Raw genomic sequence first — 17,116 nt, 5'->3', positions numbered from 1 at the left:
CATCCGGTGTCTGCTGCGCTATTCTGTACTGTATCCCTGGAGAGGAGAGGGGAGAAAATATTCCTCCTGCAACACTATTACTGTAATTCTTTTCACATTTTTCTGGCAATGGTAATGGTTTGTCAGCTGAATAGCGAAAACCCACTGCCGTATTGCTGTAGAGTCAAGACATGTGTAGACAGCTTTTGACTGATAATAATGGAAGCCAAGAGGTGGGGGGACACTTTCTTTAGATTACACTATTCTTGTCATATTACACATACCTATTTTTTGAAGTTTTCACTCCCGAATTAGGAACATTTACATTAAGTATAATTATTTTTCATAAGGCAGAATTCTATAGTGTGGTTGTAAGCAGATGTAACATCAAAGCAACAGAGAGTGTAGACTGGATGCTGTTTGTGGTAACAGTGTTGTGCATGGTTGAGCATGTCCTCACGAACACCGAGCTCATCTGCAAGCGCACAAACATGAAGACGGAATGAACATGCTGAGGAAGTTAATGAGGGAGTGTGCTGTCTTTGCAGTTTCATCTCTCTCCCTCACATTTCTGTCTCTTGCTCCAAACACACACATGCGCACACACACACACACACAGGGGTAAACATGACCTACAAGCCCACTTATTTCCAACCCCAGTTGAAACTGCATTCCCAGCGCTGCTGCTGCTGTATGCAGCTCTAATGTTCAGCAACGTTGCCGCAACCCTGTTTCAATGTTGTGACTGTGTTCAAATCCCTTGCCTGCACCACGAACATCAATGCTCTCTCTCTCTCTGCCTTCCTCTTCCTCACTATCGCCAGCCGTAGCTGCCCTGACTACTGTTGCCATGGCAACCAAGGAGTAGGCCCGCCACTGGGGGATTTGGAGACAACTTGAAGTAAAGACCCCTATGTTATTGGAGCTTTATTATTGGGTGTGTGCTTGTGTGTGCTCGGGTGTGACTGTGTTTATTGTTGTGTGCTCAAAACCTTCTGATATCTTCAGCACAATAATAAAACGGGTCCCTCACGAGGGCATCGTGGAGTCAAAAGCCATACCCTCACCAAGGCACGGGGGGACAAATACAATTTAGAGGGAACAATGAAAGCCAAAGGTATACTCGTATTTAACATCAGACCTGTCATTGATTCACCTACAAGGGGATACCATAGAGGGGCAATGGAGTGAGAGAAAGAACAGAAAACAGGATGGTAAGGAAAACGGGGAAAACTGAGGGAGAAGCCCATGCACTCGTCGCTATCTCCCCCTCCCTCTCTTAAACACACCCTCTGCTGGCCCTATCCATTCCAAGGTTATCAGTAATCCAATAGGTTTGCCTGGAAGCAGGCCGTTTTCCTGAGACACAGCCAATATCCTGAAAGCAGAAACATCCGGAAGAGATTCCTAGCAAGTGACACAGTGTTCCCTCTCTTCCTGCCTTTCTATATGACAGGATGAAGGGGCTTTCATCTGTTGTGCCCACTTCTTTTTTGGTCTCTTTTGTTGTTTTATATTCAGTTTTGAGTGCATACTGACACACTGTATGAATGTGGACTTGTTAGATATTAAATATATAGGGACTTCTACGCATAAAGGGATGATGGCTCCGACACTGAAGGGAAATAATGTCTTAAAACCCCCAAACTGCCACACTACAACAATTATATTTAATACACACACACACACACACTCAAACACACACAAGGTTGGAGTGAAAGTGCGGTGGTGTTATTTCTGGGCCAATAGTTCCATGCCAGTGACCCATAAATAGACAGTACAAGGCTCTTATGGATGATAACACATAGCTGGCAGTCCTTAGGCTGCAGCTTGGAGCAAAGGGTTAGCATCTAACAGTGGGGTGTGGCTGCATGGACTTGAGCTCAGTTCTCAATGACAAATAATTAAATCTCCACAGAAATCCATTGAAATCCACTGAAGAGTATGTTTAGCTTGTTTATTCTGCAAGAAAGTGGTCCATAAAGTATTGAGATGATGCTTTGACAGGCCATATGATGACCACTACTGCAATATACATTAGTATCTTTGGTTACTGCACATGCAAACACTATCTGCTGCTGCAGTTCATGCAGTGTGGTGCATGTCTTTGTATGTATGTGTACATGTTCTCTTGTTTCCTGCCTGTTTCTCCTATGGTGTGTGCCTGTGTACTTGGATTCGTTAATGAGTGTCCGTGTGTGTGTGTGTGTGTGTGTGTGTGTGTGTGTGTGTGTGTGTGTGTGTCCGTGTGTGTGTCCGTGTGTGTGTCCGTGTGTGTGTCCGTGTGTGTGTGCCCGTGTGTGTGTGTCCGTGTGTGTGCCCGTGTGTGTGTGTGTGTGTGTCCGTGTGTGTGCCCGTGTGTGTGTGTGTGTGTGTGTGTGTGTGTGTGTGTGTGTGTGTGTGTGTGTGTGTGTGCAGCCTCTCTCTGGGGACCCTGTTTGCTGTGCTTTAATTAGCTTAATCCAACAGCAACACATGGACGGAGGAGTGGAGAAGGCTGTGAGGATGGTTGGAGGGTGAGGTGGCAGAGAGGGAAGGGTAGACAGAGGAGAATATGTCTCCCCCTGTCATTTGTTACTCATCCTCCAACGGACACACCGCACACACACGCACAAACGACCCCTCCATCTTGACTGTTGGCAGGGTCAGTAGCTGGCCAGACCATTGTAAAACCCACAGGGAGGAGGGAACTGTCTCCAAAATGGCCACATGTGCTGTCAGAGGCCAACTGAACCATATCCAGGGAGACACTGCATTCAAACAGTAGCCAAGCTAAATGACCAATTAAATATAATAGTGAGGGCTTAATTGGTGTTAGACAATCTAGAATGGCACTGTGCAATTAAGGTTATAGAGAAGGTATAGATGAGACCTTCGGGAGATGATGTGTAGCTTGTAGGCCTATACAAATTCAGCAACCCAAACCATTATTTGTGACCAAGACATTTTATGTGAAAGATGGTTTGGAGAGACTAGGGGGGAGGGGGGTGTAAAGTAGGTAGGTGAAGTGAGAATAAGATGGGAGGAGAAAATAGAATGAGTTGGGACATAGTGCGAGGGGAGCACGGGAGGGAGTGAAAGAGAGGACTGGAAGAGGGAGGGAAAGAAGGAAGATGCACAAACAAATGCTAGCCTTGGGAATAGATGCAATCAGCTCAGTCAGTCAGCTAATGACTAATTCCACGGAGAAAATAGAGGAGCAGAGAGAGAGTAGCAATGGTAAAAACAGAGGGGCTTGGTGAAAGAGACAAGAACTGAAGTGGGAACAAGAGACAGACAGGGAGAAGAGAGAAAGATGCCTACATGACTAATTAAAGACTCCATCAGTTTGAAACATTTGAGCCATAGGAAAGGATGGATAAATATTTTACCGTGAAGAGGAAATTATGAGCTTGCTCTGTCTCTAAGAGTTAGGAGACTCTTGAAGGAGGAAAGGGAAGAATGCAGGGAAATAGAAAAGAGAGAGGCGGTGAAAAAGAAATAACCCTCTGCGAGGAAAGTGAATAACACTCTGTGCCCAGTGAGCCACCTCTTAAATGCCTAATTCTTCATTTTTAAGGGCTTAGCAGATGGAAATGGTAAAGCCACAAGGTCAGCTGCACCAATAATGGAGCCATTAGCTGGTGCTTTGCTAGCTCGGCTAACGCTAAAAACAAGAACTTAAGCCACTGCTGGAGCAACTTCTTAATTAGCACTAAATGAAATCCCAACTCAATAATTAGAGTGAACTTGCTGCCCTGCACACAAAGAACTAATAACAAACCAGCCAAAGGAAACTCAAGTGAGTTCACTTTAGTCAACCGTTACGGTAAAAGATTAGCCAGAGGGTATTAGACCAGCATGGGGGATTGGCTTTCCGCTTGGCTATCACCAACTCTTATGCTAACAGGATTAGCCACAGGGTCAGTGCAATATGGCTAGCAGTGGTCAGAAGGCAAACAGGCTAAAGGCAGACAGGCTTGGGGCAAGTTAACAAGCTAGCTAACAGCTTCAGGCTGAAGCTTCTCCCTCTGGGGGAGTAGGGCGGAGAGGGTAATTAGTTAGACGGCGGGAGACGCCACCATGCTGTGGGAGAAGGATGAACACAGGGCGTTGTTGCATCTCAACTTGTTTGCGTGTGTGTATCTCAAGGGTGTGTGTGATGATGTGTGTGTGTGTGTGTGTGTGTGTGTGTGTGTGTGTGTGTGTGTGCGTGCGTGTGCGTGTGCCCAGCTCAAACCCTGCAGCCCTGAAATGCTACCAGAGCATATGATAGCCATGTGATGACACACTCTTATCAAATGAAAAAAATGATTCCAGTAATCACATTTTCTGTTAACAAATAACGCTGTATGCAAATGTATGCGGGTGAACACAAATGTCTATTTGTTTCTGTACGCACAAACATTAAATCATCTTAACGTCACTAAACCAGAGGAACTAATCAAAAACAATCTATTAGGAATCTATTAGCTTGGCAATGGGTAATCTGATAAGCTCGCTGAAGTCGCTTCCCATAGGAGAGTGTGCATGAGAATCTCGTGCTGTCTGCATTCTTCACAGTAGATTAGTTAATTTGATAGTAACTCACATATTTACACACATTTACACTCTGCGTTTGGTATAACGAAGATGAAGAAGCTCCTCACATCCTGTCGTTTATAGAGATTTAAGGGAATGATCGCAGAGATGTGTCTTGTTTAACTATGTGTCCTACTATGCAAGTGTAACTCTCTGTTCCTCATTCCTGCCACTTTATGACTTAAAGGGTTATGAAGCTTCCATGTGTGGTTGGTAATAGCTTGTGGAGAAGCTGTATAGCCATTTAAAGACAGCCCTTTTGAAGCCAAGGCATGTACTGTGAGCTGCTGGGCTTAATTGGAAGGAAATTAGTGTGCTAGACGTTTTTTGTTAGCGTGTGTGTACGCCTGTTTGTAAGATACAGCCACTGTGGGCCAAAGGTAATCTATGCCCGCTGTGACACTGATGCCTAACCCTCTGGACACCGTGCCGCCGTCCAACGTGCCCCAGCTTGTGTCCAAGTGTGTATGTACCTGCATGAATGCGCTCATTTTGGCTTGTTAGCTTGAGATATGACATCCCTTCTGGTGTCAACATATGTGTGTGTATGTGTGTGCCTGTTTAGCCAGAAGTGTGCATGCCCATGGAGCCTTGGCATTGCGCCATCCACCAGGTGTGATTTTGGCAAAAATCAATAGTCATGGATACAGCTTTTCTAGGACTCTGGATCCTCGATTCATACATTTTCTCTTTACAGGTACATCATACAACACACATTGTAATTTGCTTAATGTTTAATTATTATTAAAAGCCAATACAATACACTTGACAGTGTGACATAAAAACTTGGACTTGGCTGATTAAAAATAAACTTTATATTTCTCAACATGGCATTATACAAAAACGTTTAGAAAAAAGTATAAGAATATAACTTTGCACATATATGAAAATCAGGGATTCTTTGATGTTCTTCCCAAGATGTCTAATGGAGATGACCTAGAAACAGGCTGTCCTCCCTTGGATCATGTGAGCATCCCAGCCTGCATCCAGACTCTTTTAATCTTCCCTTAAAAATGGATTCCAACATGGTGCATTTATTATTCATCTGCCTCGCTCTTACTTTTGCTTGTGTCTCCTTTTTCTCCAAGCTTTCTTTCCTCTCCTACTCACTGTGCCTCATTAACCCCTGGTAGTAGCAAATTAGTATGGGAACTCAGAGGTAGTGAATGAGTGCCGTGCAGCGCGGTCACACGCTGTTGGAACGGCCTGAAGTGCATTAGCGCTGAGATTATCAAGGGCTGAACTGTTCTCATCAATGGCATTAGCTTACAGGAGTGCACTGTAACTTACCCAGCGCTTTAAAAGTGATAAGCATTTAACATTTTGCACTGCATTGGTGAAATTACTCTAATAGTTGACATTTAAGAAGATACATTTGTCAAGATTTGCATTATACTACAATCAAATTGCAGTAATTCATATTGTGCCTTAATGTTGCCAGTGCTTGGTGGACGGGTAGGACATATGGATCATTAGGGTACATGAGGCTCTTGTAGGATAATGGTGTTGAGTCGGAGACACCGGTTTAATGAGACTGCGTGGGGGGATTTGTAGGTAGGAGATCGGTGGGCATAAAATCTTTTAAGAAGGCCCCTCATTACTGTCTACCTTAACAACCAAAGTGATACAACCCATTTTCTGAGGTATGGAAGTATGTGTATATGCAAGGTTGTTACTTTTACACGCAAACTTCTAACATGTATGTGCATTTCCATGTCTGTTCTAAGTGTGTGTATGTGTGTGCTCTGCCCTTCTCTTTAATGAGAGAAAATGATTAGAGAAAAATAGGGATCACTACATCTCATCTCAACGTGCACATACAACGCTCAGCTATTATCAGGGAAGAGAATCTTTGATCACAGACGGAGACAGACAGGCAGAGCGGAAAGAGAATATGTGAGCAGCAGATGAAACGGAGAAAATGAGAGAGAGAGAAAGAACCGGAGCATAGCAGCGACGTGAAGAAGAAATTGGATTATTCCTTTTTATTCATTCATAACTGTAGTTTTACCGTGGCGATTTGAGTTAGACTGAGAGTTATGAATGCCTTTTAAATATTCTTTAAACTTATCATATCCAACAACAAAGTGTCTCTCGCACTTTTAAAAGCAGAATAGTGGCAGCATTCAATGCCTGAAATCACACCTGCATCTTATATTCACTGTGTGAAATTCAGCAATGACAAAATACAGGTTTTGAGTTTGTCTCTGTGTATAAATGTGTGAGAGTCCGCAGGGAGATGCTTCGTTAGCCACACAAAAGGACATGAAAACAGATGGGAGAAAGACTTGGGCTTGCAATGATGGGAGATAATGGATATCCACATGCTTCAGCAGTATGCACACATATGGAGACACACTCATTCTCAAAACCTAACGAAGAGTATCCAGCACACATCTACACACTGTGGTAGCTGCCTCCCGTACAGAACAGACCAGAAACCATGCAACAGTAACCTCTATATATGGGAGCTAGCTGGCCGGCTAGTTTCTTTGATTAAGTTGATTTCATGCTAGGTTGCATGCTAAGAGAGGGTACTTGTGTTGAGGAAGAGAAAGATATACTGTATATGCTTGGCTTGTCACACTCACATTATGGCTTAACGGGGCTATATGTAATCGAAAAACGCCATTTAAAAGCTGTTCTGTCACGATAGAGAAGAAACCGCCGCAGAAGATGACACATTTTGCCGTTAATTTGTGAACATCCTGATAAGATTGGATGAGTGACGGCGCTCTGGGAAAGAGCTAAATTAAGTGGAAAAACACAGTGTGAAATGCAAAGTGTAAATTATCAGTTTTGTCCTAAGCGCCCCGGTCTTTACTTCTATTCCCTCTACCGTATCTGATCCCTTTCATCATTTTCCACATCTCCTTTCCCCCGTCTTTCTCATCCGTTCCGCGTTTGTGTGACCGCATGCAGTTGTGTGAACTAATGACCGAGGACTACCAAACGCCAGCACAAAGCCAGCCTTTGTGCAGCTGCCCGGGCCATACAACTCGTGGCGCGGCTGACTGAGCCAAATGATGACACACACTCAACACACAAACTCCACACACACAGGAACAAAGTCACTCTGCTACACTTTATAATTAGGATTTTGAAGTTTAAAATCTTATCAAGCTGAAAGAAAACGCACATATTGAGAGTGAGAGAACCATTTCTTCCCTCATCACTCATCCATGACTACATCTACTACTCAAATAGTATTGCTGTGTTTGCACACTGTTTGTTTATTCCTTTTTGGGTGGAGGTCCTGTCTGTAAGAGCTGGGAGGTGGACACAGACATTTAAATGCAAAACACAAACACGTGTCCCCACAGATACACACACACTCACACACTCACACACCGACTCAGGGGAGTTTGACAGGGCAGCATTATGCACCAGTAGAATAACAATCATCAGTCAATTAGGCCGTGACATGGTCTCTTGATGGTGACACCGGTGGTCCCAGTGGAATACATCGGTGAATCCACACAGCCATATACACACACACAAACGACAAACTGTCACTTGTTATTAACCCCTAGAATGCCACGTGTCCAGTGTGGAGTCACTCTTAAAAACACAGTGGATGCAAAAGATAACACCAAAAACATTAAGAAATTACCCCAAAAATGGTATCAGATAATAAACTCCACTATGTTTACAATATGCATACAGCATGTTATAAATACTACGATTACAATTTGTAAATGCATTTACTCTCGAGTGCTAAATTAAATTATGTGTTAACCAAAAAAAAAATCTGAATTTAGAGTGAATGAATGTTTAATCTTTGGCTGCTTAGTTAAGGCTGTCATCCTCTCACCTTCTAAGATGGCTGAGCTGATAGAGGTTCATGTTCTTGCTCAAGGACACCTTAACAGGCCCAATGCTAATTAGTTTACGGAAACACTTTGCCTGGTGCAGAGGTCAATAACGTTATCTTTTGGTTCTAAGACATTTACACTAAACAACAGGCGCTTTGCTGCCCTCAGCAACAAACAGTCTTAGAAGCTTTTATTCTGCATTGATTAACTTATTTTCAATTGATACAATAAAATGGTTTAACTTTTCCATCATATTTTGTATTTTGTTACACTAAAAGTCTGATTTTGGAACAGACTGTTCCTGCTGTTGTCAGAAGCCTTGAGATTGCTTCATTGATGCCCCGATCAGATGAATGGAGGCAACTTCCCACCTGATCCTGGCAAGGCCACAATGGGCTCACAGCGGGCATTGGGGGCTCCTACCACCTGGCACACTGGCCACATACACACAGCAGATGGCTCAAATCGACCCCCGATGGAGGGCACAGCTGAGGAATCCCTACATGTGTTTGTGTGTAAATGTGTGCAGTTTTCGAGAACAAGCACTTACAATAGGTATTGGATTATCGACTAGGATCCTCTCTTTTGTGTGGTGTCTTCAGACCACCTATTGAGATTGTGTGAGCAAGTGTGTGTGGGTCCAATGCCCTTTCATTGTCAATGCTCAACAGCGCCTTAAAGTGCAGAAGTGGCCCAGAGAATAACCAGTGTCCCTTGAATGTCCATCTGCTGACTGCTTCACAGCGCGGACAGAGGCGGATTTAGTTAGATCTACTTTAGATGGGAAGAACAGGATATAAAGACCTATGTAAAGTTGGCGTGCTGGAAGATGAACAAGTTACAAACGACAGGTTGAGCCAAGTAGACAGAGATAATGAAACAGTCAAAAGGAATGGAGGCTTTTAATCCTAAATATTAAGTACAGCGGATGGCCAGCACACCGCTGTGTCCTTGACCGCAGCGGTATCCAGATGACCGCAGGAATTAGTTAATCACACCGGTGGACGTCACCTCTCTCCATCACTTCCTTCCCTCCTCTTGCTCCTCTCCCTATCTGCTCCATCTTTATATCTCCCTTCCTCTCCCTGTATCTCTCCTATCTTTGCCCCATGAAAACAGGACTCATTAGTAAAAGCTGTGTGTGTGTGTGTGTGTGTGTGTGTGTGTGTGTGTGTGTGTGTGTGTGTGTGTGTGTGTGTGTGTGTGTGTGTGTGTGTGTGTGTGTGTGTGTGTGTGTGTGTGTGTGTGTGTGTGTGTGTGTGTGTGTGTGGCCAACAAACCACAGAGGGACTTCATTAGCGCATTAAACGTGTTGTTTGTGCCACCGTCTTGTTGCTCTGGACAACCTTGAGCGTTAGAGCTGGTTAAAAATAGAGTGAGTGTTAACACAAGATATCAAAGCACTTCAATGTCGGATAAGGAGATGCTTCAGGTAAGCTAATGTTACTTAAAACAGAAACATCTTCCAGGACCTTGATGAAGAAAAGTTGCATTTGGCACACACAGGTGGTTTATTTTTATCTATACAGCCGTGATAATTGAACTTCTCCTAAATGGGTGCTTTGGATTTTTGAAATTCTGTGTATCCTTCCACTCTCAATGTAAGACAGAAAAACACACTAGAAAGCGCCCTTCCTTTTAGTACAGTCATCAATCCCACCAATATCCTCTCAGTTTCTAACCCCCTCTCCCTCTTGCACCCAAAGGCAAGGCTATATAAGCAGCAGTCAATGCTAGGGCTCTCCAGAGGAAAGTGTAAGAACAGGAAAACACTTCATCAGGCATCATGGTCTGCATGCACTCCCACAAACTGTCAAAGCTAAAATCACACTCATGTAGAAAGCTGATGACTCAAATATATTAGATTAATAAGACAAAAAGCACACATTAGAAACACCACTTTTGAAATAACCAGCCCACAAAAACAAGGAGGGTGAACGGCTGCCGGATGGATCAGTGAGAAAGAATCTGTTATCACGCGTTGCTTATTCAGTTGCTCTTTTTCCATTTTTTCATCATCTGTTTCTTTATTTCTTTGACTTTTTTTCTCTCCCCCTTACTGTCATTATATTTTTCCTGGCAGAGCTGCGTCTCTGTGTGAATACGTGTGTGTGTGCTTGAATGTCAGGTTTTAGATATTGTTCCTTCTACGTTAGTTTGAATATTTTCCAAGAGCAGATTTCTTGTTGATTTGGGTTTTTGTGTCTGAAACAGAAGGCAGCCAAAAGAACTGCAGGCTTTTTGGCTCCGCTTTTACACACACACACACACACTCACACAAAAATAACATACCTACACAACCTGCTGTGGCATTGCTTTCCCAGGTGCACAACAGCACAGAAGAAAAGGCAAGTGACGATAGCTAAATAAAGGGACTACTGCCAAGCTAAGTAAATGGGTGTCACTTTGACAAATGCACAGCGCTGAATCTTAGTCAACACTGTATTGTTTGTTGTCTCTCGCTCCCTTATAAACACACATAAATCCATCCATCACGAGCGTACACACATTATTATGCATACTGTGAGTGACAAACACACACTGCGTGCATACACAAACGCATTTAAAGCACACAGGCTGATTATACATTCATAATATTGAATGGATGACAGGTCTTGAGCAGTGCGGCGGGAAACGGAGTGAATTCTAATGAGCCACCATTTACACACACACACACACACACACACACACACACACACACACACACACACACACACACACACACACACACACACACACACCACACACACACACACACACACACACACACACACACACACACACACACACACACACACACACACACACACACACACACACACACACACACACACACACACACACACACACACACACACACACACAAACACACACACACACACACACACACACACACACACACACACACACACACACACACACACACACACACACACACACACACACACACACACACACACACACACACACACTAGTGTTGTCATAATGTGAGACAGTACAGCTTAAATGAAATCGCCATGTCAACCAAGAGTACATCCGACCCAATTCTCTCTCTGTAACATTAATGTGCAGTTTCCAAGGTTTAATCTAAGAACCATTCCTCTGTTGCCCTCCAAAAAATGTATCTGAAAGTGGGACTCCAACATAACACAGATATTACAAAAATCGATCCATCTACCTTAGCTCTATTCCTCGACCAACCTGAATTATTCCACAGCTGACCAGAACAGAAAAGCCATTCACCTGTCAACGCTGTTGGATTGATTGAAGGCCAGCTCTTAAAATGAGAGGCGATGCAGTACGTGGCGTGGAGATACAGCAGTAACGTTTTATGTGTGACGTGACTCACATGCGAATCAATGAGAGGAGTAGCCACAGACTCGCTCTAAATTGCTTGTTAAACAAATAGGTTTTAAAGAGGCACTTGAATCTCCTGTTGAAGGTGTCCACTACCGAGAAAAATGGAGTTGACGGCGTTTAATCTTGGCGTAAAAAAGTGCCTGCTAAGTGCTTAGCGTTAAAGCACAATGATTAAGGTGCAAGCACACAGTTCATTAGGAGAACAATAACCAACACTGGCTGAAAAGCTGCTTGCCATTCAAAACCGAAAAAATTAATTGTTTCCATCTTTCTCTGAATGTCCTTGAAATTACAAGCACCAAAGAATAAAGTTTGTCCTTCACCTGACTTATAGGCAATTTCTCTTCAATTACAGTGCTCAAAAGCAAACAAAAAAACAACCAATATCTAATTTAATTGGAATGGAAAATGAGAAACGTACCTTCTTAAGTTTTCCATTCCGCGTGCCAACAAAAGCCACGGTGTTCCCATGGTAATCGTACGCTGCTACGGAGGTCATGCCATCCTCTTTGTCGATGAAGAGGGGGATGCCCTCGATGGTGCTGGTTCCCCCCAGAGGCTGGTTGAAGTCCTGACCGCAGAAGTTATCGTCTATCTGCAGTGGCTGGAGGAAGGAAGAAAAGACAACTATCAGACAAGAGGGCAGACAAGACAATTTACAGCAATCAGGTTGTTCTTTAATCAGAAAAAAACACAAATGCTAGTAGTGAAAGATGCTTTCTTTCATGGTCGGGTGTGTTAATGAGGTTTTCGTGTGTAAAATGTATATTAAGATGTTTTGTATTCCCCCAAAAAATGTATTGTGTCCTTTTTTGTCTTAGTTAACTATAAATAATGACCTTTTAGTATTTGAAAAGGGAGCAGGCAGTGAAACATAACAAAAGTCTAGAAAAGTGTGGCATCTGACTTCACCGCTTTTACTTGACCTCTCTACATGTTAAGCAGCTATTCAAACAGTCATAAACAAACCCTTTTCTCTCCCTAACTAAATCCCACCGTAAAAACCTTTAACATATTGTAATGTGTTCAGTCACGGTGGTGACATGGCGGTAGGGCTGGTGACCATGTGACAATATCTAGAGCATACCCATGTCACGAGGGGCCCGTCGCCCCAGGCAGTCCACTGACCCACATGATGCCTTAACCAGCCGCCACACACACACACTGCATATTTGGTTGCCTACGAAGTAGGGTTAAAGTGCCATAGACAATGAATTGTTTATTAAACTAACATATTTTGTTCTTTTGTTCATAAATTGACAAGAAGTGCGAAGTCACGGAAAACAAGTGATTCTTCAATGACACAACAAGTCTTATCTTTTTTCAGCCTTTCTAAATTTGAGAATTTTCCATGGCTTTAATCTTTGGGTTTTTCACAAAATTAGCATTTTAAAGACTTAGAATTGATCAACATTTATGAGGGATTATAAAAATGATAGCTACCATCCCAAGGTTTGATCATTAAAACCTTTGCGTGATAATAAAAAAATTACTTTTTGGATGCTGCTCTGGCAATATAGCAGGCCTGAGTGAGTGTCAGACTGGAGGTTGCTGACTGACTGCTAAAGTGTGGTACTGAATGGCGTCAGTGTGTGTCAACCAGAGCCAACAGACGCAAGTGTGTGCAAGTACACACACACACACACACACACACACACACACTTAGGGAGTGTGTAAATGGCGGTGTAATCCACAGTATTATCACTACATCATCTGATTGATCCACACGGGAGAAAAGATAACACACCCCCCACACACACGGTCTCTCTCTCTCTCTTTCCCGATCTACCTAAATTGCCTGCAGCTCTGCACATGTCAATAAGCCGTTATTCTGCCTTTTTCTACTTTCTCACTCTTTCTCTTCTTCTCCTTCCAGCTGATACAGTAACTGAGCAAACATCAATATCCCTTCTCTGTCCTTTTTTACCTCCGTCCTTCCATCTCTTCACGCCTAATCGCCCTGCATCACTCTCTTCATCACTCCCTCCTCGGCAGGTCTCCCCCTCTGCCTCTCTTTCTTCTGTCCCTCACAAACCCTCAGTGTGTACCTTATATTCACCTAAGAATGTAAATGTGTGTGTGTGCAGGGTGGTATGGCTATCAACTGGAGTGAACAAAGAGCTTGCTTTTCTTTTCTTCCTTTGCAAAGGGATGTCACAAGGTAAAGAAAAGAAGAAGAAAACCAGAAGACGTTATAATTGAAGCCTCTGTATGTGTGTTTGTGTTTAAGACAGTGAAAGACAGGAACACTCACAGCTATTACCTGAAACAACTTTCTTTTGTAACAACTAATGGCTTGGGGGCAATTTCTTTCCTCGGAACAAAGGGGGCCGACAGTCAACACACCGACAAAGACACTCATGCGAGGACTTGTAAACCTATGTACCCATACACAGACCGAGACACTCATTCAACCAAAGCATTCAGTGTATTTGCTGTGTCTACACACTAAGATTTAGCTACAAGCAACAAAACAATTCCCATCGTCTTCATTTGACATACAACTAGGGGCTACAATTTAAACCATATAGACATGAGAGAGAAATCCATCAATCCTGGCTAGAGTCAGCCTCCAACACACACACACACACACGCACACACACACACACACACACGCACACACACACACACGCAGCAATCCAATGCCGTCGGAGACCAAGGAAAACAAGTTAAAAGGGTTAATCCATCTTCTATGGAAGAGACTCACTGTCAGAAATACTGTATACAGTAGCCCCAAGAGTCCATAAAGGTTAAGACACACACTATGCACACACTTAGACACACATAGTAGCATGTAGAGGTTTCTCTGGGGCACTGGAGGTTAAAGGTGGTATAGCATTGCCACAGGTCTGGAAGCTTTAAACAGCATAGATCAGCATGGAATAAAAGGCGTGTCCCTTGAGGTTGGAAAGCATTTTAATGGAGGCTACATTCTTAGGTTGGTTTCGGCAATTTAAGACACTGAAAGATCCCCACGTGAATTTGAGCTGATTTTTCAGTATGGAAAGAATATTTCCCTCTGCGGTCTCAGCAGGGTTATTGGCTAGAGACCGTGTTTAACGCTCTGCAGTGTTTTCAAAGTCGCACGACTCCGCCGGGGATGAAAGAGTTAAGCCAACAACCTTCCACTGACTTTGGCAGCACGGTCTTAGAAATGCAGAAGAGGAGGTTTCTTGTTTTGATTTTCACAGGTTGCATGTGGTGCTGAATGAATTTGCAGTTCACAGGGGCTTTGTCTGTTCTTCTAAAGATCCCCACCAAAAAAGGAAGTATGAGTGAGTGTCGAAACTGAAACAGGAGATAATGATGCTACTTTTCTACCACTATTCTAACCCCTTTTAATCTATGCTTTCACATAGAAGAGGATATTAAATAAATAAGAAATATATTTTTCATTGGCATGTGAAGGTTGCACCCAATAATTATGTTCATTATCTATCAATCAATTGTCTTGCTCAATTTTTCTATTAAAAAAGACTAAAAAACTGAAACAACCCTAACCCAAAAAAACCCTAACCCAAAAAAAAAAAAGAGTTGTCGATAAATATTCTGTTCAACCCGATAAATAAGCTAATTGTTTGATCTATTCCACGTATACAGACTGGATGCACAACCCTTTCTCTCTACTCTTTAATGGGTGTCTTGAAAAGGGTCAAATACAGGAAGACAGTGAAGCATTATACTATTTGTGTGTGTATACAGTACATGTGAGCTGTCAGCTGATATTCAAGGTCACAAATAAATGGTTAACTTAGATACTGCTGATACAATATATGAAGATTGCATACAAAGAAACCCACACATATATTATAAATATATAAACCCAGAGGGGTCTTTGGAAACAGCTAGAGGTCACGCATGTTGCCGTATAACAGCCACAACTGTGGTGGTTTCCCCTGGGTGGAGCTGCTCCAGCCACTTCACACGGCAAACGATGAAATATAGGCATTCATATGGCACCAAACACACGCTCTGCCCGCAATAACACTGACTGACTACAGATGTGTGCTGGCTGGCCCGGGCTAAAGGAAATGGTTGAATAATCATTCCCTTATGATTGCTATTTCTTCAACGTATCAAGTCAAGAAAATATGTCTGGGCAGACATTACGCAGACCTCAAGTGGAATTTGTCAATAGTAACCTCCATTCAGAAAATCCAATGGAAACGGCAGAATACAATATGGGCTTATGCACAGGAGCATGGTGTTGTTTGAAAACACTGCTGTGAATTATGGCTATTAAGGTGGAAAGAAAACATGTATGGCAAACACAAAAAAGCTTGTTCATTTGGCAACATGAATTCATTGGGCAGTATGTTGCATTAACAGGCGTTATGATTATCTGTAAAAACATGTTTTTGCTAAAAAGAAATACACAACAAAAAATATGTTTTTATAAACTGAAGAGCTGGGAAGGAGTGAACGAGAAAGAGGGAGGGGGGGGGGGGGAACTGGCTGTTAGTAATGCTGACGGCATGATTTCAAGACAAGCCTGCAATTCATCTGTGTAGTTGTGTGTGTTTGTCCATGCATCTGTGTGTATGTGTCAGAGAGAAAGCAGAAAAGAAGCCTCTCTCCTTACTAGTCATAGCTGTCTCATCAAGTCAGAAACCTGCATTTCCTACCATGTGTATGTATGTGCGTGTGTATGTGCGTGTGTATGTGCGTGTGTATGTGCATTTGCGTGTGCATTTGCGTGTGTGAGAGAACAGGAGAGAAGTGAAAGAGCAGTGGACTACAAGAAATGAAAAACAATCTGGAATAAACTGCAGGAGTTGTTTCTGTAGAGCCTTCCCACCTTGTTTTCATATCAGGTGATAAAGGTTTTCAACAGTCAGCAGTCGCACACACAAATAGACACACATACACACACTCACAGTACCAGGCATTTTTACGAATGCTGTTGCCTTTTACCTGACATTAGTCTATGCGTCGGTGTGTGCACGTGGCTGGCTCAAAGCGTATCGAGCGATTCTGGGTGAAGGCAGCTCATAAATAATCCAGAAAACTCAGCAGGGGCTTTGAACTTGTGGAGTCATTGCTAGAGTTTCTTCAAGAAGAATAAACAAATGAAGTGATGCGCATTCTGTGATTGTGTACTGCAAGCATACAAAGGCACTCACATGTGCTGCTTTATAAAGCAGAAGAGCACCCTAGCCTCTCATTGTATCCATAGTTCAAAATTCATAATGCATGGCTTGTATGAGTAAGTGTGTTTTGGTGGTCAAAGTTAGTCAACATCACTGTCAGAAAATAATGTAGGTCCTGCTCTCATACACTAATGTTAAACCTGAAGCGCCACACACACACACACACACACACACACACACACACACACACACACACACACACACACACACACACACACACACACACACACACACACACACACACACACACAC

The 17,116-nt window shown here is 43.0% G+C and overlaps 1 protein-coding gene across 3 annotated transcripts in view; it reads right to left on the bottom strand.

Annotated features, from left to right (window-relative positions):
• Positions 1–17,116, bottom strand: part of plxna1b (plexin A1b) — a 178,216-nt gene that overhangs the window by 115,487 nt on the left and 45,613 nt on the right. For all 3 annotated transcript variants that reach the window (XM_034134973.1, XM_034134974.1, XM_034134972.1), the window contains one exon: positions 12,136–12,318. In XM_034134973.1, the coding sequence (XP_033990864.1) occupies positions 12,136–12,318 (183 nt within the window). The remainder of the gene's footprint in view (positions 1–12,135; positions 12,319–17,116) is intronic.

This window comes from Trematomus bernacchii, unplaced genomic scaffold, assembly GCF_902827165.1.
Source record: "Trematomus bernacchii unplaced genomic scaffold, fTreBer1.1, whole genome shotgun sequence".
NCBI classification, from domain to species: Eukaryota; Metazoa; Chordata; class Actinopteri; order Perciformes; family Nototheniidae; genus Trematomus; species Trematomus bernacchii.
This window is presented reverse-complemented; position numbering and strand designations above follow the sequence as displayed.